The 27,513-nt window shown below is 59.5% G+C and overlaps 1 protein-coding gene across 2 annotated transcripts in view; it reads left to right on the forward strand.

The window, feature by feature from the left end:
* SIPA1L3 (signal induced proliferation associated 1 like 3) overlaps positions 1–27,513 on the forward strand; it is a 112,600-nt gene that overhangs the window by 82,206 nt on the left and 2,881 nt on the right. The window contains exons 7-19 of one of the 2 annotated variants that reach the window (XM_077840083.1): positions 31–134; positions 1,105–1,262; positions 1,873–2,449; positions 3,595–3,869; positions 6,414–6,665; positions 7,800–7,952; positions 9,497–9,624; positions 13,372–13,490; positions 14,629–15,041; positions 19,762–19,983; positions 23,048–23,210; positions 23,628–23,829; positions 24,726–24,869. In XM_077840083.1, coding sequence (XP_077696209.1) covers positions 31–134; positions 1,105–1,262; positions 1,873–2,449; positions 3,595–3,869; positions 6,414–6,665; positions 7,800–7,952; positions 9,497–9,624; positions 13,372–13,490; positions 14,629–15,041; positions 19,762–19,983; positions 23,048–23,210; positions 23,628–23,829; positions 24,726–24,869 — 2,910 coding nt within the window. The remainder of the gene's footprint in view (positions 1–30; positions 135–1,104; positions 1,263–1,872; positions 2,450–3,594; positions 3,870–6,413; positions 6,666–7,799; positions 7,953–9,496; positions 9,625–13,371; positions 13,491–14,628; positions 15,042–19,761; positions 19,984–23,047; positions 23,211–23,627; positions 23,830–24,725; positions 24,870–27,513) is intronic. The other variant, XR_013348630.1, reaches the window with a different exon arrangement.

Consider the following 27,513-nt stretch of genomic DNA (forward strand, 5'->3'; position numbering starts at 1 on the left):
CGGAGTCTGTTCTCTTCCTCTGCTTCGCAGCCGACTCCACCGGCACCCACTCTCTGTACACCACGTATCAGGACTACGAGATCATGTTCCACGTCTCCACCATGCTCCCCTACACACTCAACAACCGGCAGCAGGTAAACGGCCCTTCAGCTGGCAGAGCCCAGGGTACTGGAGAGCCTGCGGGGCTCTGGCGTGCCGCACAATGGCTGGAGGTGGCGCTGTTCTGATGACCAGGGTCAGCATTCCCCTCGCTTCCTAGGCAAATGTGTTTTCAGACTTCCCGGGTTCGGCTGTCAGGCAGCGTGGGATGTCCGGGGTGGTCTGGGTGCGGGTCCTGTAGATGAGTAAGGAAGGAGAAAGTGTCCGTGCTCTGTTGCACACACTCCAGTGGATTCATCCTCTCACGCTCCGGGAGGGAAGCCGTGCTGTCATCCCCGCTGGACGCACTGCTGGGAGCTGACGCACAGCCAGACTGAATGACTTGGCCACGGTCATAGTCCGTGGCAGAGCTGGGAAGAGAACCTGGGTCTCCTGCCCACTGGCCCATCCCTCCTCTGGGCTGGGCTGGGGGCAAATAGCAGCTGGGCTCCTGACAATCTGGGTTTGTAATCGGAGCTAGACGCCAGACTGCCAAGAAGTGGCCTGAGAGTCTCGATACCCTTCCCCGTCTGCAAAGGAGCCGTGCCATGGGCACAGAGAGCTCAGATGGAGAGCAGTCTGCTGGGCTCCCCACAAAGCTAGCAGTGATTGTGGCTCTGTCCCATCGCTGACTGGCATTGCCGAGTCCTTCCACGTGCTCTGGCGGGGAGAACACAGCAATGTGGTGCCCACTGGTTTGGGAGGTGAAGGGCGATCCCGCTCTCCATGCAGGTGCCAGCAGCCCAGGCTCTCCAAATGGGATTCGCTTTAACATTTCAAATCTTGTGGCTACGTCTCTGTGCTGGGTCAGGCCCGGTTTTCCTGCCCGCTTCTCCTCTCGCCATCTGACCGGATGGCGAGGTCCCCCGGAGCCTTTGTCATCTGCCTTGCGCGTGTTTGCTCGTTAATGCTGTCTTTATGCGGCACCCGGGGCACTAACACGTGTGTGTGTTCTTACCTTGGTAGCTACTCAGGAAGCGGCACATAGGAAACGACATAGTCACAATCATCTTCCAGGAGCCTGGAGCGTTGCCTTTCACCCCCCAGAATATCCGCTCACACTTCCAGCATGTCTTTATCATTGTCAGAGTCCACAGCCCTTGCACTGATAACGTTTGCTATAGGTAAGCCTCACCTGCTGCTAACCCACCGTTAGCTTTTAGACACCTGGCTCTCGGCTGCCAGCTCGGGTTCTGGGTCACTGCCCGCGCCCTTTGGCTTTCTGCACCGGGATGGTGCTGTCTGCTCTTCCGCTCAACTGGCCGCAGGTGCTGGGGTGGAAGGATGCCTGTTCGCACTGGCGAGGCTCTGACCCGAGGTCTCAGGCTATGTTGGCACTGTGTGGGAGCGAACATGACTGAATGCTCCAGGCAGTCACTGGGTGGGGGACGTGTGGGTGGCTTGAGTTAATGTTTCTCCTGCCGTTCTGCTCTGGGAACAGAGGCTTTCTGATTCCAGCTCTGTGAATCGCTCGAAGAAGACTGGGGCTACGGGACCTGGTGCCTTACTTGGCACCAGGCTACGGGACCTGGTGCCTTACTTCAGGGGCCTGAGTTTCAGCTGGGGTTGAGCACCTGCCCTCCGAAAGGTGCCTTCCTTCGGGCGCACAGAAACCCCTAGCCAGTTTGGCACAGCTAGCCCTATCCAGGAAGACACATGATGTGTCCTGAAGCTGCTGCGCTAGCAGGAGACAGCTCTTCTAAGTGGTTTTTCTCCTCCCCTTCGTTTCCTAAGCGTGGCTGTGACCAGATCCAAAGATGCTCCCCCCTTCGGCCCCCCCATCCCCAGCGGCGTCACCTTCCGCAAGTCTGACATCTTTAGAGACTTCTTACTGGCCAAGGTGATCAATGCTGAGAATGCCGCGCACAAGTCTGACAAGTTCCACACCATGGCGACGCGCACCAGGCAGGAGTACCTGAAGGACCTGGCAGAGAACTGCGTCACTAATACGCCCATCGACTCCACGGGGAAATTCAACTTGATCTCCCTGACTTCCAAGAAGAAAGAGAAGATGAAGGCGCGTGTGGGGGCGGAGCAGTACAGTAGCGGGGCCATCGCCTGGCGCGTCTCAGCCCAGGACTTTGCTCAGGGGGTGGAGATCGAGTGCATCTTGGCCATCTCCAACGAGTTCATCGTCCTGCTGGACCTCGCCACCAAGGAGGTGGTGTTCAACTGCTTCTGCAGGGATGTGATCGGCTGGACTCCTGATCCCAGCACCCTCCGGATCTTCTACGGCAGAGGGGACCATGTCTCCATCCAGGCCGCGGACAGCAGCCCTGAGGACATCAAGGAGATAGTGCAGCGACTCAAGGTAGGAGCAAAGCTGGCTGGTGCATTAGTGTCACGCCCGGGGGCCCCATTGCGCAGAGAGCTCCACTCTTAATAGATGAGACCGACGAAGGGGGTGAGAGAGGAGGTAGGCTGTCCAAGTTGACACACACCAGATCAGTGGCACAGCTGGGGAGAGAACCCAGGAGTCCTGGCTCCCAGCCCCCTGCTCTAACCCACCAGCCCCCACTCGCCTCCTAGAGCCAGGGATGGAACCCAGCTGTCCCGGCTGCCTGCTAATCAAACTGCCTCCTCAGTGGTGTGGGCAGAATGTTTCCAGCTGCCAGTGGGTGTGATGGGGTCACACATGGGCCCAAGTCGCTGCGGGATTCCCAGTGACTGTCTCGGGCTCCTGTCTCCTCCTTTGTATTCATTCGCCCACTGTGTGCAGACCCCGTTTCCTGGGCAGTGAGCAGCAGCTGATCCAGGTACAGTCAGCCCAGGGTCAGGCCATCTGCCTGGGACTTCATCTCCATGGGCCCGATTCCTCTCTCCAAGATCTTGGGGTGCAAGGGGGAGCCCAGCAGGCCCCCTGCTGGCAGGCAGAGGTGAAATGAACAGGAGCCCAGCATAGGGGAGCGCCCTGTGCACAGAATGCCGGCCGCGAGCGCTACAGGACATGGGTTTGCACACGCCATGTTAGAGGGGCTGCCCACAACCAGCTGATCTCCATGGAGCAGCCAGCAGCAAAGTGGCTGCCTGGTTCCCAGGGGTGCTAGCTGTTAGCTCTCTGTTGAGTCTGGGGACTGGGAGGAAGGTAAAGGGCAGCATTCAGTGAAAAACACCAGTGCAAATGCACGCGTATTGTGGCAGAGGAGCATGAGCAGGGTGCAGAGCCTGTCCGTGAAACCTGGACCTCCACACTGGGCACGCGGTCAGACTGCCCCATGGTGCTCAGCTCGAGAGGGTGGCAGCATCCGAGCAGGTTCCCTGCTGTGCCAAGCCAAGCGCGAGCCCCTGAGCTCTTGTGAGCAGCGTCGGGGGGCAGCGGGGTGAAGCCGGCACCAAAGGAGAGGCTGAGGCTGCAGGCTAGTTTGGCAGGCAGCTTTGGCTGAAACAGGCTGCCCCAGTGGGGGCCATTTGCTGGTCTGGTGATGCTGGGATTGCTGCTCCATGTGCCCTCCGCAGGTCATGACCTTGGGCTGCGAGACAGTCGACATGACCCTCAGGAGGAACGGACTGGGCCAGCTCGGCTTCCACGTGAAGTATGATGGGACGGTGGCCGAGGTGGAGGACTACGGGTTTGCGTGGCAGGCGGGGCTCCGGCAGGGCAGCCGGCTGGTGGAGATCTGTAAAGTTGCCGTGGTGACGCTGTCCCACGACCAGATGATCGACTTGTTGCGGACCTCGGTCACGGTGAAAGTGGTCATCATCCCGCCCCACGAGGACGGCGTCCCTCGCAGGTACTGCGCCCTGCACCGTTGCCAGCGCTGTTCCCCGAGGGGCTGCCACGCGTTTCCCGCCATGCCTTAGTGCTACCGAAGTGCAGCGCCGGGGGCCGTGCTGTGCAAGGCGCTGTGGCACATGACGTTCAGGTTCGCCTCGCTTCCCCGGGCCCTCCGCTCCGCCGCGGCATGGGGGGAGCTGAGCTGCTGTTACTTTCCTTTTTAATGAAAGCTATACTGATGGGAGTGCAAACAGCGGGGCCCAAAGCCATCCGGCTCCGCCCCTGGGGCAACGGCTGGCAGGACACTGGGCCAGGGGAAGATGGGGCCATGAGCCTGGCTAACCCCTGACGCGGGAGAGCCAACTGGCCTGGGCTGGCAAGGCCAGGACTGTCTGTGCTGAGGTCGCTCAGCACGACAAGCTGAGTTACTGGGGGGGGCTTGCTCAGAGTTCTCTGGCTTTGATAGGGTTAAGTTGGGCCCATTTATGAACAGATTTGCATGTGGCCCCTGCAGCTTTCTCTGTGCTTTGACTTCTAAGCCACGCCTGCTCTGCGGCATTGCAGGGCAAGTTCAGACAGAGATAAACTTGTAGGCAGCGTCTCCTCCCAAATCAAAACCCAAACCCGGCCGTGGACCGAGCTCTGCTCGTGAATGGCGGCTGCTGGAGTGGTCGCGTGTTGCAGGGATAGGAGCCGTGTTTTCTGCTCGGGAGCCAGACAGCTGATGTCTTAGAGCAGGGAGCAGGTACCGTAATGGCCACAGCTAAAGGGGAGTTGTGCTAAGTTGTCGTCTTGCGTGTGAAGTTAGTTCCTGCGCTAGGAGGGAGGAGCGAGAGGCTGGCTTGTGCGCTGACTTGCCAGCCCAGGGCTGTGCAATGACCTCACTGTGTGGCAGGCCTCAGTTAGCAGCAGGGCTGAGAAACCGTTTCATAGCATCAGGGCTTATTTCTCAGTTGGTCTCTGGATTGCAGCTAAACTGCCCCGGGAGATGGACAGCATGGAGCACCCTCCTGCCCTTCCTGTGCCTTGGCTGGGTGGGTGGGATGAGGCTCTTAGGGCTGGTTCACGCTGGGCAGGCAGACGTGCTAAGGACAGCAGCACGGGCTCTCAAGCCCATCCAAACCCCCCGGCTCCACACGTCCGCACTGCTGTTTAGCGCCTCCCAGGAGAGAGTCCCAGCGTAGCATACATGGAGAGCGGGCGTGGCCCTGCCGTGCTCACCTGAGTGTCAACCCCTGGGCTTCCTCGGGGCGCGGGTGCAGCACTCGTTTCTGCTAGTGCTGAGAGGGATGTTGCCCAGCAAGCCGAGGGGTCCAACTAAAGTGCGGTGGAATTTGCCATCCGCCAAGGTGCTCGCTCTCGCTCCTGGCCATTGGTTACTTACTTTGGCAGGGATCCTCTGTAACCTCGGCTTTTAACGGCAGCAGCAGAATTAGGACCGTTGGGCTGTACAGTTGGATTCCTCCAGACCTGTTGCCATTTCCCGTCGGCCCAACTCTTCCCATGGCGGGTGCGAAGTCCGTAGACCAACAGCCCCGTCAGTGGGAAGGGCGGTTGCTGCTCACATCTGAAAATCAAGCCAGGTGTCCAGGAGCCTAAACATGGCTCTTGTTGCCTGTCAGTAGGCAGCCAATCCCCAAGCCGTTGTCCTTCAGGGCTTCCCCCCATGGCTGTTTTGAACAAAAAGCTCCCAGTAACGCTAAGAAATCTGGAGAACTCTCTTGCTCCAGCTCATTTCCCTGCCCCGAACCGAACCGAGGAGGTTTGCGCTGGCGAGGCCGGGTGGTGCTGCTGTCTCGCTGCCCATAATGAAATGAAGCAATGAGGGGGCCAGTGCAGGCTCCCTTCCACCAGGCTGAGCCGTTGCCAGCTGCTGAGGGCCCCGCACCTGCCTCTGGCAGCCTGCGGCTGTGGTCTAGCTAGTGCCGGGGCAGGAATTGCTCCAGACACGGTTTTTTCCCCTTGCAGCAAATGGGATGTGTAGGAGGGTTTCGAAGCAGAGCTGTGGGCTAGTGCAGCATCTCTGTTAGCAGAGTAACCTGGTGCAGCGAGACGAAGAACCACAGAGGCCGGGGCCGTGAGCACTGAGACGGCTGTAAATCGGACTCAGCGGGGTTCCAGCCTGGGGGCGTTTGGTGCCTTTCCTGCGCACAGAGGGAGCTGTGGGTGGGTGGGAGGAGCGCAGCACGCTCCCCTCCAAGGGCCACGGGGGACCCTGGCCTGAGAAGCCCCCAGCGGGCAGGGTTTTGTCCGTCCGTCTTTAGGCTCCCGCGTCCTGGTTTCCCCCACAAGAGGCTAAGTAGGTCACCTCCTCCGTTCCAGCTGCCTGTGCGTCGCCCTGGCAAGCAGCAGGGAGATGCTGCTGCTGGCCTGGTGCTGTGCGGTTAAACACAGGGCTGAGCTGGGGAAGGCAGCACAACCTCCAAGGAGCAGCGCCTCTTCCCTCTGCGGCTGCATGGGCGGCCCCTCGGCAGGGGAAGAGGCGGCATTAGCTGCCCGCCCGGGCTCACGTGCAGAGAGTCTCGCGTGCCCGCAGCAACGAGCGCTGTTTGCTTTTCAGGGGATGGGCCGAGTCCTTCGAAATGAGCAGCATGGAGCACAAGGCAGAGCTGGAGAGCGTGCCCACGGGGCACCGCCCGCCCTACCGCAGCAACTCGGCATGGCAGTGGAGCGGCCCTGCCTCGCACAACTCCTCGCAGGCAGCCAAATGGGCAGACCCCCCGCCCCTCAGCCATGCCCAGTCCCTCACGAGGCCCCCCAAACAGGCCTCTGTCGTCCCGTACCGCGAGCCACAGCCCTTGCCCAGCAAGAGGTAAGGCAGGGGGTGGGGCTGAGGTGCAGGGGCCGAGGGGCAGTCCGTGGGGTGCCCTGTGGGTGGGGCCAGAGTGGTGCAGCGCACGAGTGAGTGCGAGCCGTGTGCACGAGCCTGACGCTGAGGTCAGTACGTGAGGCTTTCGGAAATGGCTCGTGTGTACAGCTGAGCACTGCGGCGTCCCCCAGCTGTGTGGCCTTGACTGAGGTTCACCCTCCTGCCTGGGCCAGGGTCCTGCGGGGGGTGGAACAGGCTGTGAAAATGGGGCCTAGCAGACGGCACACCCAATTGCTGTAAACATTGCCACAGATGGTGGAAATCTGCCTCTTCCAAGCTGGTTACCCCAGGGTGTCGGGGGCTCCTGTTTGAACGGCCCTTTCGTACCTTCCTGAACACTGGGATTCCAGCTTTTGGGGGCAGATTGAACCAGCAGCCTTTGATCTCGCTCCCTGTTGAGAGCCTGGTCTGCAGTCCCCAGCCTGCGTTAGCCGTGCCCAGCCAGTGGTGGTCCAGGCTGCTCAAGACAATCGGCCTTTTGCATTCCAACTCCCTTCCAGCAAGGGAGGGGCTGGTCAGTACGAACCCCTGAGAACCCTAGCAGCATTGCGCCAGCCCTTTAGTGCACGTCAGGGCCTCCCTTTGCATTAGTGTCTCCTTCTCTCCAGCTGAGAACGGGAAGCAGAAAGGGTGAATGTGGTGAGACGGGGTGGCTAGCAGCACAGGGAGGGGCTGAGCTCGACAGCCCCAGCAGTAGCTTCCAGTGCAACTCCGTGTCACTTGCCAGGGACTCTTGCATGCAGTGATGTATTACGGCTGGGGGGAAGTGTCCCCTGCCATTCACCAAGGAGTGAACGTGTACGCACCTGTGCAGATGCACGTCCCGGTGACCGCTCTCCGCACTGTCCATGTTCTCCAGCTCCACTGGCCGTCACACTCGCTCACTACTTGCCTTGCTCTTGTTCTTTTGGGCCCGAGTCTTGGTACTTTCTGGGGCTCTCCAGCTGGTTGCTGCAGGAGGAAGTGCACAGAGCTGGGCTGGGTTTCTGGGGGATTTCTGGCTCGGGATGTTTGAATCTTTAGGGCAGACCAAGCACTGAAAGCCTTTCTTTCTCTGTGTGCGTCTCTTTGAACCAGGCCGGTTAGCTTCCCTGAGACGCCACATGCCTCCACCGCCTCCTCCCCAGCAGGGGCAGAGAGAGCCCAGCCCTATCGGCAGCCGTCAGGCAGCTTCTCAACTCCAGGCTCAGGAGGAACCGCTTACACCCGCTATAAGCCATCCCCAGAAAGGTAGGCTAAGGAACAGGGGAAAGGTGCTAACCTCTCCACCCCGCTACGCGAGTCTGATAGCCCGTCTGCTGCCGGCAAGCCTGGAGCGATGTCGGGGGGAGTGCCCATTTCGCTGTGTCCCGTATTGCACAGAGGGGATCTTCCATTGCCAGCAATTAACACATCCACCCTCCCCCTCGTGAGAAGATGCTCTGAGCCCTGGCCAGAACGGCGTACGCCGGGCCAAGGGAGCCGGGAAGTGGCAACTCTGCTTCACCAGGAGGGGGGCGACGCATCATTCTCACGGCCAGTTACTGCAGCTTTTACTCTGCCCTGGCTCAGCAGAACTCCTCCCCATTGACAATCCAGGGTCCTGTCCAGTGCTGGGTGAGCAGGAGTCCACCCGGCACGCTGTAGTCCAGCAGCTGGGAGAGGAGCCACGTACGGTGCCGATCCCCTTTCTGTAGAATATTGAGCATATGGGAAGATGGGAGCAGCAGCCGCAGAGGTGACTGTCGTGCACTGGCCTGTTACAGGAGTTACTCTTCCTTTCTGGGCTGATCCCATCCCTCTGCCCGCCTGGTGAGCCCCATCAGCCTTTACCTGAGCTCTGAAACCAGAGCCGAGTGCCCCTGGATCTGGCGAAGAGCAGTGTGCGTTTATAATGGGGTCTGGCCAGCTGCTTTCACCTGCACAGAGCACGGCCACAGGACGTGCAGGGATCCACTCACCAGCCACCTCACTGGTAGCATTCGCTTGGGGGAGCTGTGCTCAGTAGCCATGATCCAGCTGGGGAAATGCCCTGGACACCCCCCAACTGAGATCAGAGCCCCATCAGGCCAGGCACTGCACAGACACCCCCTGACAGAGAACAGAGGGGCCCCGTCGGGCTGGGCGATGCACGGCACATAGTGAGACCCAGCTCCTGCCCCAGAGAGCTTCCAGTGGGAACAGCCACGTTCTGGGGCCAGCGAGGGAAATGGAGCCGTCGAGCGCCGGCTGAGCAGACTGCTAATGAACCGGCTCCAGTGCGGGAGCCACTGCAGCACGTGACTCCCAGGGCGTGGGCATGAGGTGGAGAAAGGCCCAGCTATACCCTGCTCCTCAGAGAGCTCTGGGGGGTCTCTCCCCAGCAACGAGCCGTTCTCTGTCCCCGGCATTGTGGTTTGTGTTTGCTCAGATAGGGTCTTCGGCTGTCCGTTGCCTGACGCGTACCGCGCTGGCTTATTCCTGCACACAGCCCCCAGGCAATGTCGGATTTACTGTAGCCCTGGTGAGTTCGGATGGCTGCTCCCCTAGCCTGCAGTTCCAGGCTCCGTGCTGTGTCTCTCCGGCTCGTCCATTATTTTAGGGGGTCTGCCTGGTGCCTGTGTTCAGCGGCAAGACTTCACAAGGCTTCTCATTGCACATTCTGCCTCTTACTCGGCTCACAGCTTTTCCCCTTCCCCCTCCCCCGCCCGAGCCTGAATCCTGGCTTTTAAAAAACCTGCTAATGAGAACACAGGATTATTTTAACAGCCTGAGTTTGCCGGCTTCATCTGTCACACCTCCCGTTCCCTTCGCAGATATGCAGCCTCTCAACGTCCTTTGCTGCCGTTGGAACAGCACTATAGCCCCGAAGTGACCTCGAGCGGCGATTCCTCATCCGGAGGGCTCCCCAGTCAGGAGAGCACCATGGAGAGACACAAGCCGGGTAAGGCTCCCTCACACCGGCGCAGTTACCGGTGCACTCGCCTTGGGGTTTGAAGCATTTGAACACAGCAGATGCAAAACGACTTGGGCACGTAGGCTCCATTATGATTCCCCGAGGGTTTTCCTTGCTTTCAAGCCGGAGTGGAGCCTGTGGCATGATGCAGTCTCTGCAGCAGCTGTGTCTTCTCTTGATTTGGGAGCTAAACTCCCCAGCCACCTCTTTGCTCTATGCACCCTAGACTGACATGTTGAACCCTGCCCAGCTGGTGCGGGGGCTGGGGAGGTGGCCCTGCCTCCTGTGCCACTGGCTGTCCCTGCTCGGTCTGGGGCAGGCTGGCAGCCCCGCCGCTGAGGGTCAGGCTGGGCGTGGTGGGGGGGAAGGGGTCGTTAGGGTTGAGGCAGATGGGGGGAGGGGAAACTGAGACACAGAATTGCCCATGGTCATGTGGCAAGACAGTGGCAGAACTGGGAATAGAACCCAGGTCTCCAGACTCCCAGGCCGGTGCTGTGTCCACTCTGCTGTCCTGACAAATCTTTACTGAGCTCCTGGCCTTGGTAATAGCCTGCAGCGGTGAGTCCCACGGATCAGGTCTGCCATCAGCTCTGCAGGAGGGTTCCATGCCTTTCTCCTCTCCACTCTCAGTTGGCTGTTTTCGAGAGGGGGAGAAATCAATGAATAGAAACGTGCTGAAAAGCAGACTCTGGATTTCTCCTGGCGTTTCTCTGCTGATCTGGCCCCAGCCCCTCAATGGGTCAGTGATTGCAAGTTTGCTTTTGTTCCGCCAGCCAAGTGGGAGACTATTTATTTATAGATCCTGTGTCCAGCAGGCTCTGACGGGGTTGCTCTGAGGTGAGAGCCCCGCAGGTGGGGCGTTGATACAAGAGCCTTCAGAAGCTAACCAGGCTGATCCTGTCTCCCAGCACCCGCTGTGGGAGCTGCACGCCTGCGGACTCTGGGAGCGGCTGCCTCACGATGGCAGAAACTCGAAGCTATTAGAGACGGGATGTTAAAATTCCCAGCTGGTGTGCTTTGGGGGCTGGCTTTGTCCAGCCCCATCTTCCCTAGAAGAGCCTCAGTGCGCTGTCTCTCGCTCTGCTGGGCTGCTCAGCCAGCCAGGTTACTGAAGCCGGGCTAGCGGCCTGATGTATTCATCCCAAGGATCAGAGGAGTTACAGGTGTGATAAACTCTCTCGTGTCCGATGTTAGAACAGTGCTGAAAAGGTTCAGCGGGGGAGGGTTCCTCGGGTGTCTGGCAAACACCCAGAAGCATTTGTTCTAAAGCTGAAAGTTTATTGCTCAAACACAAAGATCCCAAGAAATTAAAACGAGCATTTAGAGTGAAACCGAACTGGAGTTATACCAGACAGACTTCAGCAAAACCTATTTAAGCCTCTCTCCTTTTGGGGCAAAATATTGGCATCTCCTCTTTTCATTACCAACCTTGCATTGGTGCAGAGGGGAGAGGTGATTTTACTCAGTGCTGAAGTATGTGAAGGGTATTCGCTGCTCTTGTTTGTAACAGACAGACCCGATGTGGAGGAGGGGACGGATAGCAAAGGGGGGAAAGGCAGCTTTGGGTGATGTCTCTGGGACACTGGACTGCTGGTCAGTTACGAATGGATGCTTTGGCTGGCAGGTCCTCCTGGGCAGCTGGTGCTTGGACCCCGGTTCCCATTCTGCTCAGGGACATCGTCCTCGGGCAGGGCAGTGGCCATCTCATCTGGCTGTGCTGAGGCTGTCCAGCTGGTTTCAGGCTTTGATTAGAAGCTGAGAGAGTGAGAGACAGGACAGGAGGAAAGAAATGGAGGGGAAGAGCGTAACACAGCAGGGACGGGAAACGAAAGAGGCTCGGCTCTGGTGGCAATGAGCTGTCCCCACCATGGGCTGAGGTGAAGCACACAGCTCCTTTAACGGGAGTGAGGCCTGCTGGCCACCCTCTCGTGATGGAAACCCTTCGGTCTGCTCTGCTCCCTCAGCCTGCTAAGATTCTCAGTCTCTTTTTAAGAACCCCTGAAAGGGGAAAATCCGGTGGCATAGTTCGTCCCTCGTTATTCCAGCCGACCATTAGGCCTAATATCCCACGCACCAATTTTGGTGCATTAATTTCTGGCTCCACATGGTCTGTTTTTAGAAGCGTGATGTTAACCCAGTCCATGAGTCACTCGTGCTGGTGGTGGTTTGGACTGGCTCAGCCTCTGTCGGGTTTTCTTGCCCTTGTTCATAACATTTGTTACTAAACCAACTTGACCTATTTTCCATCGTTCATTCCCCAGCAGGCCAAAAGTTCGAGGTATTGGGATCTCTTGTGAACTTTCACATGCTTCTTACGGTTGAGCTCCCAATGAATGTGTAGGCCCAGTTACCACCAGCGGTCAGGGCCTCTGTTGTGCCGGGCGCTGCCTCACATGGCGGGAGGAGAACAGAGGCCCATAGAGGCAGTTTCCCCAAGGCAGGTCATGGGCTGAGCTGGGAGTAGAGACCAGGTGTCCTGTCTGCCTGGCGCACCTTGGTCCTCCCCAGAGTCAGACACCCAGAACCCACTGGATCCAGCCAGACTCAGCAGCTGCTCTGGCTGGCAGGAAAGCTGCCCCCGAGGGACTGGAGCTGTTAAAGTTCTCCAGGTCCCTGTCATTAACAGGGGATTAGAACTGGATTGGTTCCCACTTTGGTGAATGGTTTACCCCTTGCTGAACCATCCTTTGCTTGCTTCTCTTTGCAGCGGTATCCGGGGAGGCACTGGGCTGGCACTTGGCGTGCCTCAGGCTTGCTGGGGACAGGTGGTTTGGGGACCAGGTGGAGGTGCCCATCTCTGCCTTGTGTACAGTGGGCCCCTTTGAGGTGTCTCAGATTGGCCAGTCAGCCCTGAGTCAAGGTATGCCTCAATCTCTCTGGGGCACATTTTCCAAGCGCCTAGGTGACTTAGGCTCCTCCATGCCTGTTTTGGAAATGGGACTTAGGTGGCTAAGTCACCTGGGTACTATGAAAATGTTCCCCACTCTGTGTCTCTGCTCTTCCTGCCCTCAGGTGGTGAGCCAATGAGCAGGTTAATGTTCGTGAGGCTGGGGGGTTGCAGGAACAGGGCCCTAGCCCCACTCAGCGTGAAGGGGTGGCCGAGACAAGCCCTTAGAACAGACACCGGGGATCAGCTGCACACAGCTGGTCTGTATCAGCAACGGGAGAGCAAGCGGGGAGATTTCCTTTGGTGGGATCGTGAGCAAAGCAAGCTCCCTCTGACCAGCTAGGGCAGCACAGCTGTGTGGCACCAGCTTGGCGTGTCCGCCAGCAGGCTCTGCCGCGGCCCTGGCGGACTCACCCCTTGGGAGGGGTCCCTCCAGCGGTATGGCTTAGGGTGCAGCTCGGCGGGGATTTCCCTGGAAATCCCTGTGTGCGGCTGGGAGGCAGCATCAGTGTTGAGCGGGAGGTGCTCTTCCTTCTGGGAGAGGCCAGTGCTGCGTTAATGGGGGCTGGGCTGGGCAAGGGAGGAGCAGTGTCCTGTCCCCTAGTGGCTCCCATCGCAGGGGCCGATGTTCTAGCCGTGGCTAATTACCAGCTCCCTAAAGCTGCCCCCTCCCTGCCCTGTGCTGTCGTTTAGCGGCACTGCACTCCGGTTACAGGCTGGCGCCTTCTGCCCCAGAGGAGGCTGCCGGTGCGGTCTGACATGCCGCAGGCCGGTGGTGGGTGCCCTGGGATCCACGGGGCCTGCTGTGCATGTCGTTCCTGATGTGGCCTGGTGGTGGATTGTTGCAGAGCCCCTGTGGCACGTGCCGGTGCAGTCCCGGCTCCCTGCTGCGACGGGGAGCAGCATGACCAAGCGGCCCGGCAGACAGGAGCTGGCAGGAAAGGATTCTCCCAACCGGCCTTCCAAAGTGAGTGGAGCTTCTCCCTGAATCCGGCCCCAGGCTACTCACTGCATTCTCCAGGGTGCGAGTGTCCTGCCTGGGTCACGTGGGCTGCAGCACATGGTGCCTGGGAGCTGTTACAGCAGGCAGGCCCCTCTGCCCTGCTCCTGCCCCAGCCCCAGCGAGCCACAGGGATGTCCTGGCTCTCCCCTGGTGAGAAGCAGCCAGCTCGGCTCGTAGGGTTTCTCTCGTGCAGAGGCCTAGTGAAAAGGTCTGGGCCTGGGGGGGGGGGGGCGACCGTGCCGGGGCAGATACCCCAGGGAAGCTGAGCCCCGCATCAGCGTCTACCCCCAGTTGAAGGGGAGCTGAGTCTAGGAGCTGTTGTTCTGGGGGTGGGGGCCAGGCAGGAAACGCTGCCCCGGATTGTGTGGTCAGCATGGTTCCCAGCACTGTGTGCTTTAGCAAGGGCCGGGCTATATCCTGAGAGCAACACCCACCTGAGCGAATCTCCAGGAGCGTTCGGAGCCAGTTAGACCCATTTGTCAGCAGGAGAGGCTGCTCCAGGCACCGCGGCTGAGCAATGGAGCCGCTCGGCGTCTGTCCCGGCTCTGCAGGGCTGCACAAGAGCCTCTGCTGCGTTGCATCCCCAACGCAGGCCGGCCTCCCTTGGGCTGTCTCCGCAGCGGCTGTAGCGTAGTCTGGGCATGGCTGTCGTCTAACCCGCCGGGCACAGCGATCCTGCTGCGGGTGATGCTTCTGAATGCCCCAGCCCATCAGAACCGGGGCTGCCAGTACGCCCTCCCCGGCCTGCCTGGGGGCGCTGCGCCGTCCCCATGATCCCCCCAGTGAGCGCACCGCTGCCTAGTCTGTGGGCAAGGGAACTCAGATGTGGGCCCAGCCCCGGCGCTCTGACTGACCCGCCGGACTGCACCCGCCTTCCCCAGACCCAGCAATCTGAGCATCTCAGAAAGAAGCCCCTGAAAGGGTCCCAGCCCTGCCGAGGTACCGGGAGCCCTCCGGAGGCGTGAGGTTCAATCCCCACGGCTCTCCCCAGGGGGTCCCTGGCTGGAGAAGGCGGGACAGGGCTCAGACCCCCAGTGGTGGGCGTGCGGCAGGAGTCCCGCTGGCCGTTCTCCGGTGACCCGCGGCGGGGCTGTCTTTGCAGGGCGAGGCTCAGTACTCCAGCCACTCCAGCAGCAACACGCTGTCCAGCAACGCCTCCAGCAGCCACAGCGACGAGCGCTGGTTTGACGCGCCCGACCCTGCCGAGGGGGAGCCAGACCCCGTCTCCAAGGGGGGCTCCAGCGACAGCGGCGTTGACACCATGCTCTACCCCAAGCCCCCCCGCCTGGGGCCACAGAGAGACCAGCTGCCCAAAGCCCTGCCAGGCTCTGCCCGCTACGCCAGCCTGCACGAGACGGGGGGGCGGCCCGGGAGCAAGAGGCGGGAGCCTTCTCCTGCTGTCAGCGTGGGCAGCCAGAGCCGAGGCCACTGGCCTAAGATGTACGCAGCAGGGGCCAGTGTGGCCGGGCCTGCCGCAGCCCCCGACCATGGCAGTGAGCTCTTCAAGCAGCCAAGGTAACCTGGCCTGTGCAGTGCAGAGTGCTTGGTGGGGGATGGGTGGGAAGCAGGGGGAACCCCCACCCCACCACCTGTGATGGGAAGGCTCCAGGGTCTGCTTGAGCTCTTGCTGGGAGGCTGACAGAGGAGGAAAGTGGGGAAGAGCTAGTCTCCTGGCCAGCCACTTCCTCCCTCTGCCACTGCTTGGAGCTGGGCAGTGTCTCCGGTCATGGGCTGTGCCAGTCTGGGTGAGAGACACTGGCCGGGGAGGTCTGAGTACACAGCGAAATACCCAGGAACCCCCAAGAAGTAGGTGGGGGAAAGGCAGAGGCCTTGTGTAAACATAGCTCAGATCTGGTGGGTCAGGTCCCCCTTTGATGTCCCCTGCAAAGACACTGCTTTCGTGCAGAGTCTGAGGCTCTGAGCTGCAGACAGGGGATCTGTGTCCTCCGGTCATCGCAGCGTCTCTATCTGCAGCACTCTCCATGGCCCAGCTTGGGGGAGGCATTACATCTGGCAGCCGTGAACAGCCAGCGGAGCTCCCCCCTGCTGTGGAGCTGGAGGGCAAAGCTCCAAACAGGTTCCGGGCCAGTGTCCTCCAGGTAACAGCCAGCACAGCTGAGCCCTCCTGCTGCTCAGTATGCAGCACCTGGCAGTGGAACGGAAGCCCAGGTAGCTTTTGAAAGCGTTAGGTCTGTGCTGGAGAAATACAGTCCCCAGCTGGGGTAAATCGGCCCTAACTCCGACAAAGCCAGCGGGCCAAGCCGATTTGCTCCCCTGGAACCTGAATGTTCTGGTGCTGGGATGGGCCTGGACGAATCGTCTCTTGGGAGAGGCAGGGAAGGGCGTTCACAGAAAGCTTCTTCCCCTCCAGGATGTGAAATGCCTGTTAGTGAATGTGACGAAGTGGGGCTGTTCTTAATGTTTTCTCTGTATATTGTGGGGATGCTTCAGTTTCCCCTACGCAGTTCTTAAGTATCTAGGTGGTGGGGTAAGAGTATATGATCATTGCAGAGCCCTAGAGGGTAGGTGTGTGCAGGGATCTGGACACAGACAATGGCCGACACCCTGTTTCCTGGCCACTGATGGCCTGGCCCTTCCCCCCTGCAAGGTGAGAGCTAAAGGGTTGGAGAACAAAGGAATTCGGTGACCTCCTGGCCCGGGGACAGGGACAAAGCCCAGAGGAGGAGGGGCTGGAGGGAGTTTCAGTTGGGGGCTGACTGGGGACGAGGAGTGAAGTGCAGACGTGGTTGTCTGGCTCACTGCCCCCGAAAATGGACCCGGCTGAGGGGTCCTATTCTCTGTACCTATAAGCTCTGTGTTAGACCATGTTCCTGTCATCTAATAAACCTCTGTTTTACTGGCTGGCTGAGAGTCCCGTCTGACTGCGGAGTTGGAGGGCAGGACCCTCTGGCTTCCTCAGGATCACGCCTGGGCGGACTCGCTGTGGGAAGCGCACGGAGGGGCAGAGGATGCTGAATACTCCGAGGTCAGACCCAGGAAGGTGGAAGCCGGGGGAGCTGTGTGTCCTGAAGACAGGCTGCTCCCAGAGAGGAGACTCCCCCAGAGTCCTGCCTGGCTTCGTAGGGAGCAGTTCCAGAGCATCACCTGGGGACTCGGTGACAACTGCCTGCTTCTTATCTCTGGTGGGACTTTGCTACACTGAAGCTTTGAATGAAGGACTGAATGACCCATCCCAGCTGGGGATGTTCTCCAGAGACTTGATTTGAACCTCAGTTTATTCCATCACTGCTACAAGCCTGAGCCAAGAACTGTGCCCTTACTGTATATAATTGATTCCATTTAACCCATTCTAGCTCTCGTCTCTATCTTCTTTGTTTTATGAATAAACCTTTAGATTTTAGATTCTAAAGGTTTGGAACAGCATGATTTGTGGATAAGGTCTGACTTGTATATTGACCTGGGTCTGGGGCTTGGTCCTTTGGGATCGAGAGAACCTTTGTTCTTTTACTGGGGTATTGGTTTTCATAACCCTTTGTCCCCATAACGAGTGGCACTGGTGGGGATACTGGGAAACTGGGGTGTCTAAGGGAATAGCTTATGTGACTTGTGGTTAGCCAGTGGGGTGAGACCAAAGTCCTCTCTGTCTGTCTGGTTTGGTTTTCCTTGGTGTGCACAGAAACCCCAGCCTGGGGCTGTGACTGCCCTGCTTTGAAGCGGTTTGTCCTGAATCGGCGCCTCTCCGTTGGGTCCCGCCAGAACCAGCCTCGTTACAGTGGCGTAGTCGGCAGGATCCACAGAACCAGGTCAATTAAACTTTGGGTCAGAACCCCACGCTGTCCAAATCTGACTTTTGGTATCGAGAGTTTGATTGGTTAAAAAGCAGCTGCAATGGGTGAGCAACGAGCATATGAGGGCCTTGGCGAAAAAGCAGTGGAAGGTTTGTGTTCAGAAAAGGGGATAAGCTTTAGAAAGAAAGCTACAAATCAAGAACTGAGAGATCTGTTAATGGGCAGTGATCAGGAGGCAGGAGCACAGCCCTTACCTAAGGCTACAGACGCTGCAGAAGCAATGAAACTGCAAGCCCTGAGAGACGGCCTGCAGTCGGAACATGAACAAAAACTGGCAGAAATTCGAATGAGAGAGAAGCAAGCCTTGGCCCAGTTGGAAAAAGAAGCTTCTGAAAGACGGAAGGAAAGGCTGGCTGCTAAGGAGAGTGTCCACCAGATGCAACAAAAAGCTGACAGACTTCAGCTCCAAGTCAAAAAAGCAATGGAAGAACAGCAGAAATTGTATCCTCTTGAAAGTCCGGTGTATAACAATGTTGGTATGTTGTATAACTCTGAGCAGTTGTCTGAGTGTAACCAAATGTATCCCACATCTGCCACCAGTTGTCACCGAGTCCCCGGGCGATGCTCTGGAACTGCTCCCTACGAAGCCAGGCAGGACTCTGGGGGAGTCTCCTCTCTGGGAGCAGCCTGTCTGCAGGACACACAGCTCACCCCGCTTCCACCTTCCTGGGTCTGACCCCGGAGCATTCAGCATCCTCTGCCCCTCCGTGCGCTTCCCAGGCGGGGTCCTGGGGAAGCCAGAGGGTCCTGCCCCCCAACTCCGCAGTCAGACGTGACTCTCAGCCAGCCAGTAAAACAGAAGGTTTATTAGACGACAGGAACATGGTCTAACACAGAGCTTGCAGGTGCAGAGAACAGGACCCCTCAGCTGGGTCCATTTTGGGGGGCAGTGAGCCAGACAACCACATCTGCCCTTCACTCCATGCCCCAGCCAGCCCCCAACTGAAACTCTCTCCAGCCCCTCCTCCTCTGGGCTTTGTCCCTTTCCCGGGCCAGGAGGTCACCTGATTCCTTTGTTCTCCAACCCTTTAGCTCTCACCTTGCAGGGGGGAAGGGCCCAGGCCATCAGTTGCCAGGAAACAGGGTGTCGGCCATTCTCTGTGTCCAGACCCCTGCACACACCTGCCCTCTAGGGCTCTACGATCATACACCCTTGCCCCACCACCTAGAGACTTAAGATCTGCCTAGGGGAAACTGAGGCACCCCCACAATATTCAGAGGAAACATTAAGAACAGTCCTGCTTCGTCACAGTGAACCACGAAGAGAGAGCAGGTTCCTGGCACCCCTCTGGAGCACGGGCTAAAAGTCCTGCCCTATACTGCCCCGGGAGGCATGGGTTTGGTTGGTGACACTGTTCTAGCTCTTGCTGTATTGCCAGTCCCAAGAGTTCAGAACTCATGAGCCCAGCCCCCTGAATCATGGGATTTCCAAACTGCTCCCCGCTGCGCTCGGTATTTGCTGTCTGGTTGGGGAGCTCCTGGGATGTCACTTTCAGGCCTTTCTCTGTAACCACCGAGGCACAGAACCCCCTACTCACATGACTGCAGCAGCTGGGCCCTAAAGGAAAAACGCCCCAAATCTCATGAGTTGGCAACACCAGGCTGTTCAGTAAACACCCTGCTTGTTAGCTAGTGCTCGTCTCCCCCCCGCCACGTTTCAGCTGTGTTTAGGGCACCCCAGATCTGTTCCACTGAAACAGTGAAAAGCAGCTACAGCTCCTGCCCCAGCCCCTGGCTCCCCCACCAAGTTCAGGGGTTTTGCAGCCCCTGTGTTTGCTTGATTTCCTCTCCCCAACAAGGCCCCGGGCTGTGGAGGGGCAGCCGGGAAAGCGATTCTCTTCAAATCTCCGTTACCTTCCCAGAATCACAAACTGGAAACTGAGCCAAATAGACTTTACACACGAACTTCTGGGGGTCAAGATTCCCTCAGTGAGAAGTGATTTGGGGGTTCCCAACTTGAGGTGCCCGTCCGGGGTCCCCATGGTCACAAGTCGGGGTTTCCGCCCCAGCCGAATCCCGGCCCTTTACAGAGTCTCAAGTCCCGCATCCAAGTCCCTGCTCACACCTGCAAATCTTGCCCCATTGTAAAACCAGCAGGTCAAATGTTATCAGACAGGGCTGGTTTGTAAAGTTCCAGTGTTGCTTTAAATGCTCAGACATGCCAAAGCCCAGGAGACTGGGCCACGTGCTAGTCTCTGGCCCAAACCCAGCGCTACCGTGGAGCAGCAGAGTTTTAATCCCAACCCAGAAACCGCCCGGGTTTTGTAGCGGTTGCATTGTTTTAGAATTGGTGATGAAAGGCTACCCCGTGGGTCATCCCAGAGTGGCTTGTTTCCAGCTGGGGGGCACTGGTGCTGGGGGTGAAATCAGATTTCCGCCTGACCTGGAATTGATTTGCTTTCATTTTTTTTTGTTTTACTTTGTAGTAATTTCAGTTTGCGACAAGGCCGTCCTGCTCAGGGTTACAAAACACCCGTGGCTGAGAATCCCAGGCCCCCACACATGTCCCAGTCCAGCTCATTCCAGCTGTCTGCCTCTGTCCCCAAATCCTTCTTTTCCAAACAGACCAGCAGGGGCAAGCCTGCGTCGGGGTGGAAGAGAGCCGAGGAGACCCCCACAAGACCTGTGGCCTTCAAAGACCCAAAGAAGTAAGTGCTTCTCGTTGAACCGCCGGCTGGTGGGATGGGGCTGAGCAGAGCACCAGGCGTGTGTGATCTCTGCCATGGGGAGCACATTCCGGGGAATGGTACTCGAGCGATAGCCTTCAATAGCTTGCTGTTGTTATACAGACAAAACTGCACAGGATCGTTTCAGGGGACAAGACAAGATATCACGTTTATTAGAATAACACAATTTGATTTAAGACCAATAACTAATATCTAATACCTACGTACATAGACGCACCCCCCCCCCCCAAATGTTCTGCAGCTGCTAGATAGTTACCAGTCCTGAATGTAGCTTGAGTTTATGGCTTGTGGCGGCGAACTGGCCAGGAAAGCCGGGCACAAGGAAGAACTGGGTCTCTGTTGGGCATGCACCGATGCCCTTCCATGTTGGCAGCAGAATGTTACCTTCCAAAGTCTTCCATCTCACCCATCCTTTTTGTAGGCTTTAGTTTGAATCCAGAGTCTATAGGTCTTGCTGTGTCAGGCTGCCTCTGGGTCCGGTGTGAGTGATCACCCTCAATTGCAGACCTGACTTTCAGCCTGGGACCTGGCTTCAATGATTCTTCAATTGTACTTCTGTTCTTTTCTTTTGAGGGTGGACTCTTCTTACTTTGTCAGGGCTGTTGTCTGCATCTTCAGCCCTTGGTGTTTACACTTTATTTTATAAGGACCGGCTGGGGCTGGAGGTTGAGTCCATCATCCATCCATCCCTCATTCCCGCATCGAAACTACACTCATCAGGTTACAGCAGGGTTTAGCGAAAATGAAGTGAGCGTTGTACAGTGGAGTTTGGGTTACACCATGGCCACGTGTAAGGAACGGCAAACAGGGAGCAGACGTTCCCATGTTGAGGCCGTGCAAGTTTCAGTGATTTAAGCAGCAACTGGGTTGAAAATGAAACTCAATTAGCCAGTTCTTGGGGTACCTGGTTTTATGAATGGATGTGGTTTCATTCATAAAACTTTACTTATGAAGTTATGTTAATAAAGTGAACAATTAAAAACAATTTCATGGATCAGTTCTACGCCATGAGTTCTGAGCCGAGCCCGTCTGCATGTGGGAGCCGCGCTCACTCCCAGGCGAATGCTGCGGCTGGGCCAGCCAGTGCCCACTACCTCATTCCACCCTGTGCCCCCAGCCTGGGCAGCTCTTGCTTGGCACCTGAAGAGATGGGCATGGGTGGGCCCCCGTGCCCCTCAGCGCAGGTCTGGAGCTGCTGCTAGCACGTGGGCCTGAGTGCAAGGTAGGAGGAGCTGGAAGAAGGGGGCTGAGTCTCCCCCCACACTCTCTCAGGCTCTGGCGTCTCTGCATGGGTGGCTGTGCCCACAAGGATGCATGGCAAACCTGGCTGGTGCCAGCCCTCCCCAGCACAAGAGGGTTAAGCCAAAGGTCGGAGAGGATGGCGGCCGTGTGCCTGTCTCAGACGACTCCTGCCTGGCTGTGGCGCTGGTGCGAGCAGTGGCTGCTTCCCAACGCCTGGCGCTGGGCTTGGAGCCCGAGAGATGGGCACCTGCCTGCCCTGTCCACCCCGCGCCAGGATCCCTCCTGCAGCAAACAGGCACCCTCTCAGGGCCCTGCACACCAGGGAGAGGTGTGCAGCAGTGCCCCCAAGCAGTGTGGCCGCAGGAGCGGCTGCCTGGGGGCTGCACCGCTGATGCTCCGCCTGGAGCTCCCAGCTACCCGCGGGCCCAGGCAGGTCAGTGCTAAGTCTACAGGGACGCTCTGTACTCCTGGCGCTGGCTTCCAATTGTCTCCTGCCAGCTACTGGGGCCACAGAGACGCCCAGCTGGACCCAGGGCCATTGACTGGTTCATGGAGCCAGCGTCTTGCCAGGGGTCGAAGGAGGAAGAGCAGAGGGGCCAGTGGTAGCATTCCCGCCAGAGAGGGGCCGAAGCCGGCCTGGCGAGAGCCAAGCCCTTGGCGTTCCCGTCGGCCCCGCTCGGGCACCGGCTGTTTGTTAGCTGCATGGCGAGACGCGCTGTGGGCCTGTCATTGCCGCTATCCTGCAATCCAGCTCTGCAAGAGGCAGCTGGGAGCCACGGCTCCTGGCCTTTCAGCTAGCAAGGCTGGTGGATGAAAAGGAGACTGAAGCTGTGGCCACATTCCTGGGGTTTAGGGCCTCCTCTTCTCACTCGTGGGATCCGGGTGGTTCCCCTGCCTCCTGCAAAGGCTAATAAACGGAGCAGCCACTGGCGTCGCCTGGCCCCACTGGATCTGTTGCTGCTCCCGCGCTGGCCAGGAAACAAAAACCACCCCAGAAAAGCCAGAATTGGGCCAGCCGCTGCCTGGACAGTTCAGAGCTTTTCCAGCCCATCTCTGCTGGGCATCAGGAGGGGCCTGCTCCAGCTCGGGCTGTCGAATCACACCACCCGTGAATCTCTCCTAATCACACATGCCCAGTGGGGAGGGAACTGGGCAGGGGGTCAGGACTCCTGGGTTGTAGCCCCACATCTCACCTGCTCTGTTCCTCAGTTTCCCTGCCTATCTCTGTGTTTGTCCAGACAGTGTGCTCTTTGGAGCAGGGACTGTCTCACTGGGCCTGGACAGCGCCTAGCGCATCGGGGCCTGTGTAGCACCCAGCGGGGCCCCCATCTCGGTCGGGGCCTGTGCAGCGCCCAGCACGACCCAGTGGGGCCCCCATCTCAGTCGGGGCCTGTGGGCACAGCTGTCCTACAAATAACTCGCACCAGGCAGAAGTTCGTGAAGAAAATGATTGTTTCCATTGCTCCTGCATGGGCTCACTGCTTTACAAATGGAGTCCTGGCCCAGAGAGATGATGAGTGAAGCCCAAATCCACCCTGAGCACTGCGGGAGACAGAGTTTTCCGCAGGATTCAGATGAGCAGGGGGTGGGGGCTCTCCTGACTGCGAGAAGGGCTGTAAACACCCAGGAGTCTTGGGAGGCAGATGCCCCTCTTGCCTCAGGGCACCTGGTTCAGGTGGCCCTGTGCCTGCAGGGCAATGACCATCGGGCCTGCCGTGCCCTTGGCTAACGGGGGCTGCTCCTGGAGCCAGTCTCTAACCACGTCCCCCCCACACTGCTCTAGGCAAATTGACGTGAACACCAAGAACGTCTTCGGGCAGCCCAGGCTGCGGGCGTCGCTCCGGGACCTGCGCTCCCCGCGGAAGAACTACAAGTCCACCATTGAGGACGACCTGAAGAAGCTCATCATTATGGACGGCTTGGGCCCGGAGCAGGAGAGAGCCATGGTGGGTGCAGGTCGATGGGGTGGGCCCCACAAACAAGGGGGACTCTGCTCCCTTCCATCCATCTAACGGCAGTCAGGCGCTGGAAGGGGGTGATGTTTGTGCTCCAGTGGGCAGGACTGCTCGGTTCTGTTCCCAGTTCTAGGCAGGGAGTGGGGGCTGGGGAACCAGGACTCCTGGGTTCCATCCCCAGCTCTGTCACTTATCTAGTGTGTGACCTTGGGCGAATCCTTTCCCCTCTCTGTGCCTCAGTTTCCCCTCTCACACTGTACTGTGAGGTCTTTGGGACAGGGACAGTCTCTCACCCTGGTTCTGTGCAGTCCCCATCCCCGGTCTCCGATGAGGCTTCTCGGTGCTACTGTGACACTCCCAGTAGCAACCCCTGGGTGCTACCGGAAAGTAACTGTGTTTCTGCGACAGTCTCCGCAGAAGACTCTCCAGCGGACGTTGTCAGATGAGAGCCTGTGCAGCGGGAGGAGAGATGCCAGCTATGCCAACGCCACCTGCTTCGAACAGTCCCTGGCCAGCGACGTCCTCTTCACCAGCACCTACCCCTCCAACACGCTGCCCACCCGGCGGCAGCACCCGCAGCCGGGCACCGGGGGCCTCCCCGAGAAGAAATGTGAGTATGGCACGGGTCTTGGTTAGAGCCGGGGGCTGGCAGCCCGGACTCCTGGGTTCTGTCCCTGGCTCTGGAAGGGGAGTGGGGACTGGTGGTTAGAGCAGGGGCCCAGGAACCAGGACTCCTGGGTTCTTTCCCCAGCTCTGCCCTGGCCTGCTGTGTGACTCCAGCTGTGTCACCTGCCCTTGCTGTGAAAGGGGACGGGGATGTCCCGTGGTTGGGAGGCCCTAGGTGACGAATGTGAGAGACGCAGGGCAGCGTGTGGCGTGGGTGCTGCCGTGATCCCGGTTCGCCAGGGAGCGCACGCAGCGCCCTGCCTGGCAGAGAGGTGCCCTGCGCTGCACGTGTGCTTGGTAGTAGACGAGAGCTGGGTCTCCCCATGGGCAGGCGCAGCTCCCCTCTGGGAAGAGCCAGGGCGTCTCCACCCAGCACCAGGCGGGAGTCCTTGGACCGTCACAGGACCGGTCCCTCCCTCCCTCCCTCTCCCGTGTGCCTCTGCCCGGACATGTCATTGCACCTCGGTCCCTCCTCATTCCTGTGAGCGGCAGTGAGGCCAGGCCCCACTGGCAGGTCTCCCCAGGCTCCTGGGGAAGGGCGGGGCTGGGGTGTGCGGGGCTGGTCTGAGCACAGTCCTAGTGTCCGTTCCAGGAGCCGGGGCAGGGCTGGATCCAAGGGCTGGAGCATGTGGATTCTGCAGACCAGCCCCATGGTGCTAGCGGGGATGATTCGTTGGCCTACAAGCTGGGGGTGCTCATCCCTGGGCTACATTTGGCCCTGGCGTAACCACAGGGCAGTGGGTGGGGGGCTGGCAGCAGGACAGAGTGCTGCTCCAGGGAGGTGCTGGGCTTGCTTTCCGGTACTCCGAGCATCCTCTGACCCCTGTGCTCTCCCCAAAGCCACCATCTCTGCCTCGGAGCTGTCACTGAGCGACGTACGGGACAAGCCCACGAGACGCCTCGACCCGGGGCTGATGCCCCTGCCCGACACGGCAGCTGGCCTGGAATGGTCCAGCCTGGTCAATGCTGCGAAGGCCTATGAAGGTAGGAGCGCCCTGAGTCTGCAGAACGCTCGCTCCCCGTGGCCAGGGAGCTGCGCCCTGCCACACTGGAGGTGGTGCTGCTGGCTGCCAATCCACGTTAGCCAAGCCATGCCCAGACAGCTGCGGCGTTGGGAAATTATTGCCCAGTTAATGGCAGTGAGAGGGAAACCGAGGCACGACCTCCCTTTGCAGGAGGCGACGGTGATTAATACTGACCATGGCATTGTTGGCCGTAGAGCTCTGAGATCAGAGCTGGGCAGAGGGCAGCAGAGTGGGGAGAAGGGCTGGGCAAGGTGCTGAACTAGGGGTACGGGGCATGCTGCAGCACCCCCTGGCTGGAAGTGGTTTCCATCACATCCAGGGTTTACAGTTCAGTTCAGTGGCTCTCAGCCCCCACTGTATGCATTGTTCCAGCACCCTGGGGCTGGGGGCAGCAGGGTAGGACGTGATATGGGGGTTTCTGGGACAGTGACGGGAAGTGGGTATGAATTGGGGGTTTCAAAGGCAAGTGGCTAACGTGCGTCATCCGTGCACCGTCCCTGTGAGCCTCTGTCCCTCCGCTCCATCTCTGCCTCCCTCAGCTCCGACTCGGAGCCAGAGAGCCCCAGGCCAGCGGGACCAGCGGAGTCCCTCCACGCTGCCCCCTGCCAGCTCAGCACTTGGTCAGTGTCCTCCAGAGGGAGGGGCAAGCCCCCAGGTTCAGAGCCGTCCTGGGATTTGGGGGGCTTGGCTCAAGCCCCCAGAGCGGGAGCAGATTCCAAGGGGCGAGTGTCCCGGTCGGGTCTCTTCGCAGGGAGGGGCTCCCGGCTGCGGGGTGTCTGTAGGGTGGCGCTGGGCGTGCGAGGAGGCCCCAGCTCTTCGGAGTCGCCGTAAGGAGACAGTCTGCGCTGGGTGGGTTCCCTGCACTGCAGGAGCTTGGAGCAGCTGGTCACAACAGTCCCTCCGCTCATTGCTCGGATTCCCTCGCTCCCTCCCCCTAGAGCTGCCCTGCCAAGTGATGTCTTTGCTGCTGCCCAGCCCCTCGTGTGGCTGCCCTCCCCTCCCTGGCCAGCCCCACGCGGCCGGCCACGCCCAGGGCACTGGAGCCACAGGCTGGGAAGCAAAGGTGTCCGGACCTGTCGACTCTCCTGTCCATGCGTCACGCTCACGTCCCGGGAGCCCCACCCCGGGGTTCTGGCAGGGCCGGGAGACGCACGGGAGCCCTTGTCGTGCCACTCAGGGAGAAATACGGGCGCTCCCAGCACCCTCCCGTGACCGAGACCCCTCCCCAGGTAGGAGGCTGTTCCCTGGCTCTGTGCCAGCACCAAGACCCCACTGCTGCGGTGAGTGTTTGGGACCCCGTGGTCCTGACTTGGGCAGCACTGTTAGTGGTTAGAGCACAGAGCTGAGCGCCAGGAAGCCCCAAATTCTGTCCTCTGGAGTGCAATGGGGCCTGGTCAGGGGGAGGAGGGGTGGGGGGTGGGTCTAGTGCTGAGCATTGGCTGCACCCCATCGGCGTAGGGGGGGAGCAGGGCCCCCTGTATCCCATCAGCTCACGCAGCCCTTCTGCGTTGCTGCCTCTCCCTACTTCCAGCATCGTGGGGTGGGGGGGGTCTGCTGGTGGGGTGCGTCCCCCTGCTGTGGTCCCTGCACCAGCCCTCACGGGTCCCCTTGCGTTGTGGGGTGAGCCGCCCCCCTGCTCCTCTCCGTACCCGGCTGCCGCCTCTAAACAAAGCTGGGTCCCCCATGCCATCGCGCCTGTGACTCCCGCTGCCGCCCGCAACCCCAGGGAGCCATGGCCTCGCCAGCCTCCTCGCTGACATGGCAAAATAGACAGACCCTGTTGGGACAAGGCTGCTAGCCTGGCGGAGAGGAGCTGTGTGCCATGGGAGGCCAGCGCTGGGAGCGCAGGCCTGGCCCGTGCCTTAGCAGGGAGAACTGAGCCCCCACAGACTCTCACCGCCCTGTCTCTTCCCATTCCCTCATTGAAATGTACCTATCGGGGGGGGGTTGGGCAGCTGCTTCAGCCCCACACAAATACTGCCCCCCCATTCCTAACCGTGTCCGTTCCCAGTGAAAGGGAAATTTCAACCCCCGAATTTCTGCTTGGAAGAGAAAGGCGTGTAGCCAGGGTGAGCAGCAGGGCAGCACAGCGAGGGTTAACCCTGGAAGGTGCTGCAGGTGGCCGGGGAGGGGACAGTACTTCACCCGGCATCCCAGCTGGTCCAGGGGCTAGGCCTGTGCCCGGTGGGGTGTCCTGCGAGTGCTCGGCATACCGGTGCTGTGGAGACTGGCACCCCATAGGCCAGAGTTGCCGGGGCTTGTGCCACTGGCATTTCCTCCTGGGTGCATTTGACGTAGTTCGCATTTGGCCGTGGCACATCATCCATGGCACGCACGGCCCTGCCTGGGAGCTTGTCCTGGACCAACCGTGCAGGAGTCACACTGGCCGTTCCCAGGAGGGGCAGAGAGCCCAGCCAGCCCTTAGCCCGGTCTCTGCCCCCGACTGCTGGCCATCTGTGCTGCAGGACGGGCTCCCCTCAGGCTGAGAAAAGCCTCGATTGCAGCCTGGGTCTCCCCCCCCCACCGAGGCCCACGGAGGGCCGGGCGGGCCGGGCGTGAGTCAAGCCGAGGGCACTGCCTGGTGACTGGGCTCTGGGAGGAGC

The sequence above is a fragment of the Eretmochelys imbricata genome, chromosome 23 (genome assembly GCF_965152235.1).
Source record: "Eretmochelys imbricata isolate rEreImb1 chromosome 23, rEreImb1.hap1, whole genome shotgun sequence".
Taxonomy (NCBI): domain Eukaryota; kingdom Metazoa; phylum Chordata; order Testudines; family Cheloniidae; genus Eretmochelys; species Eretmochelys imbricata.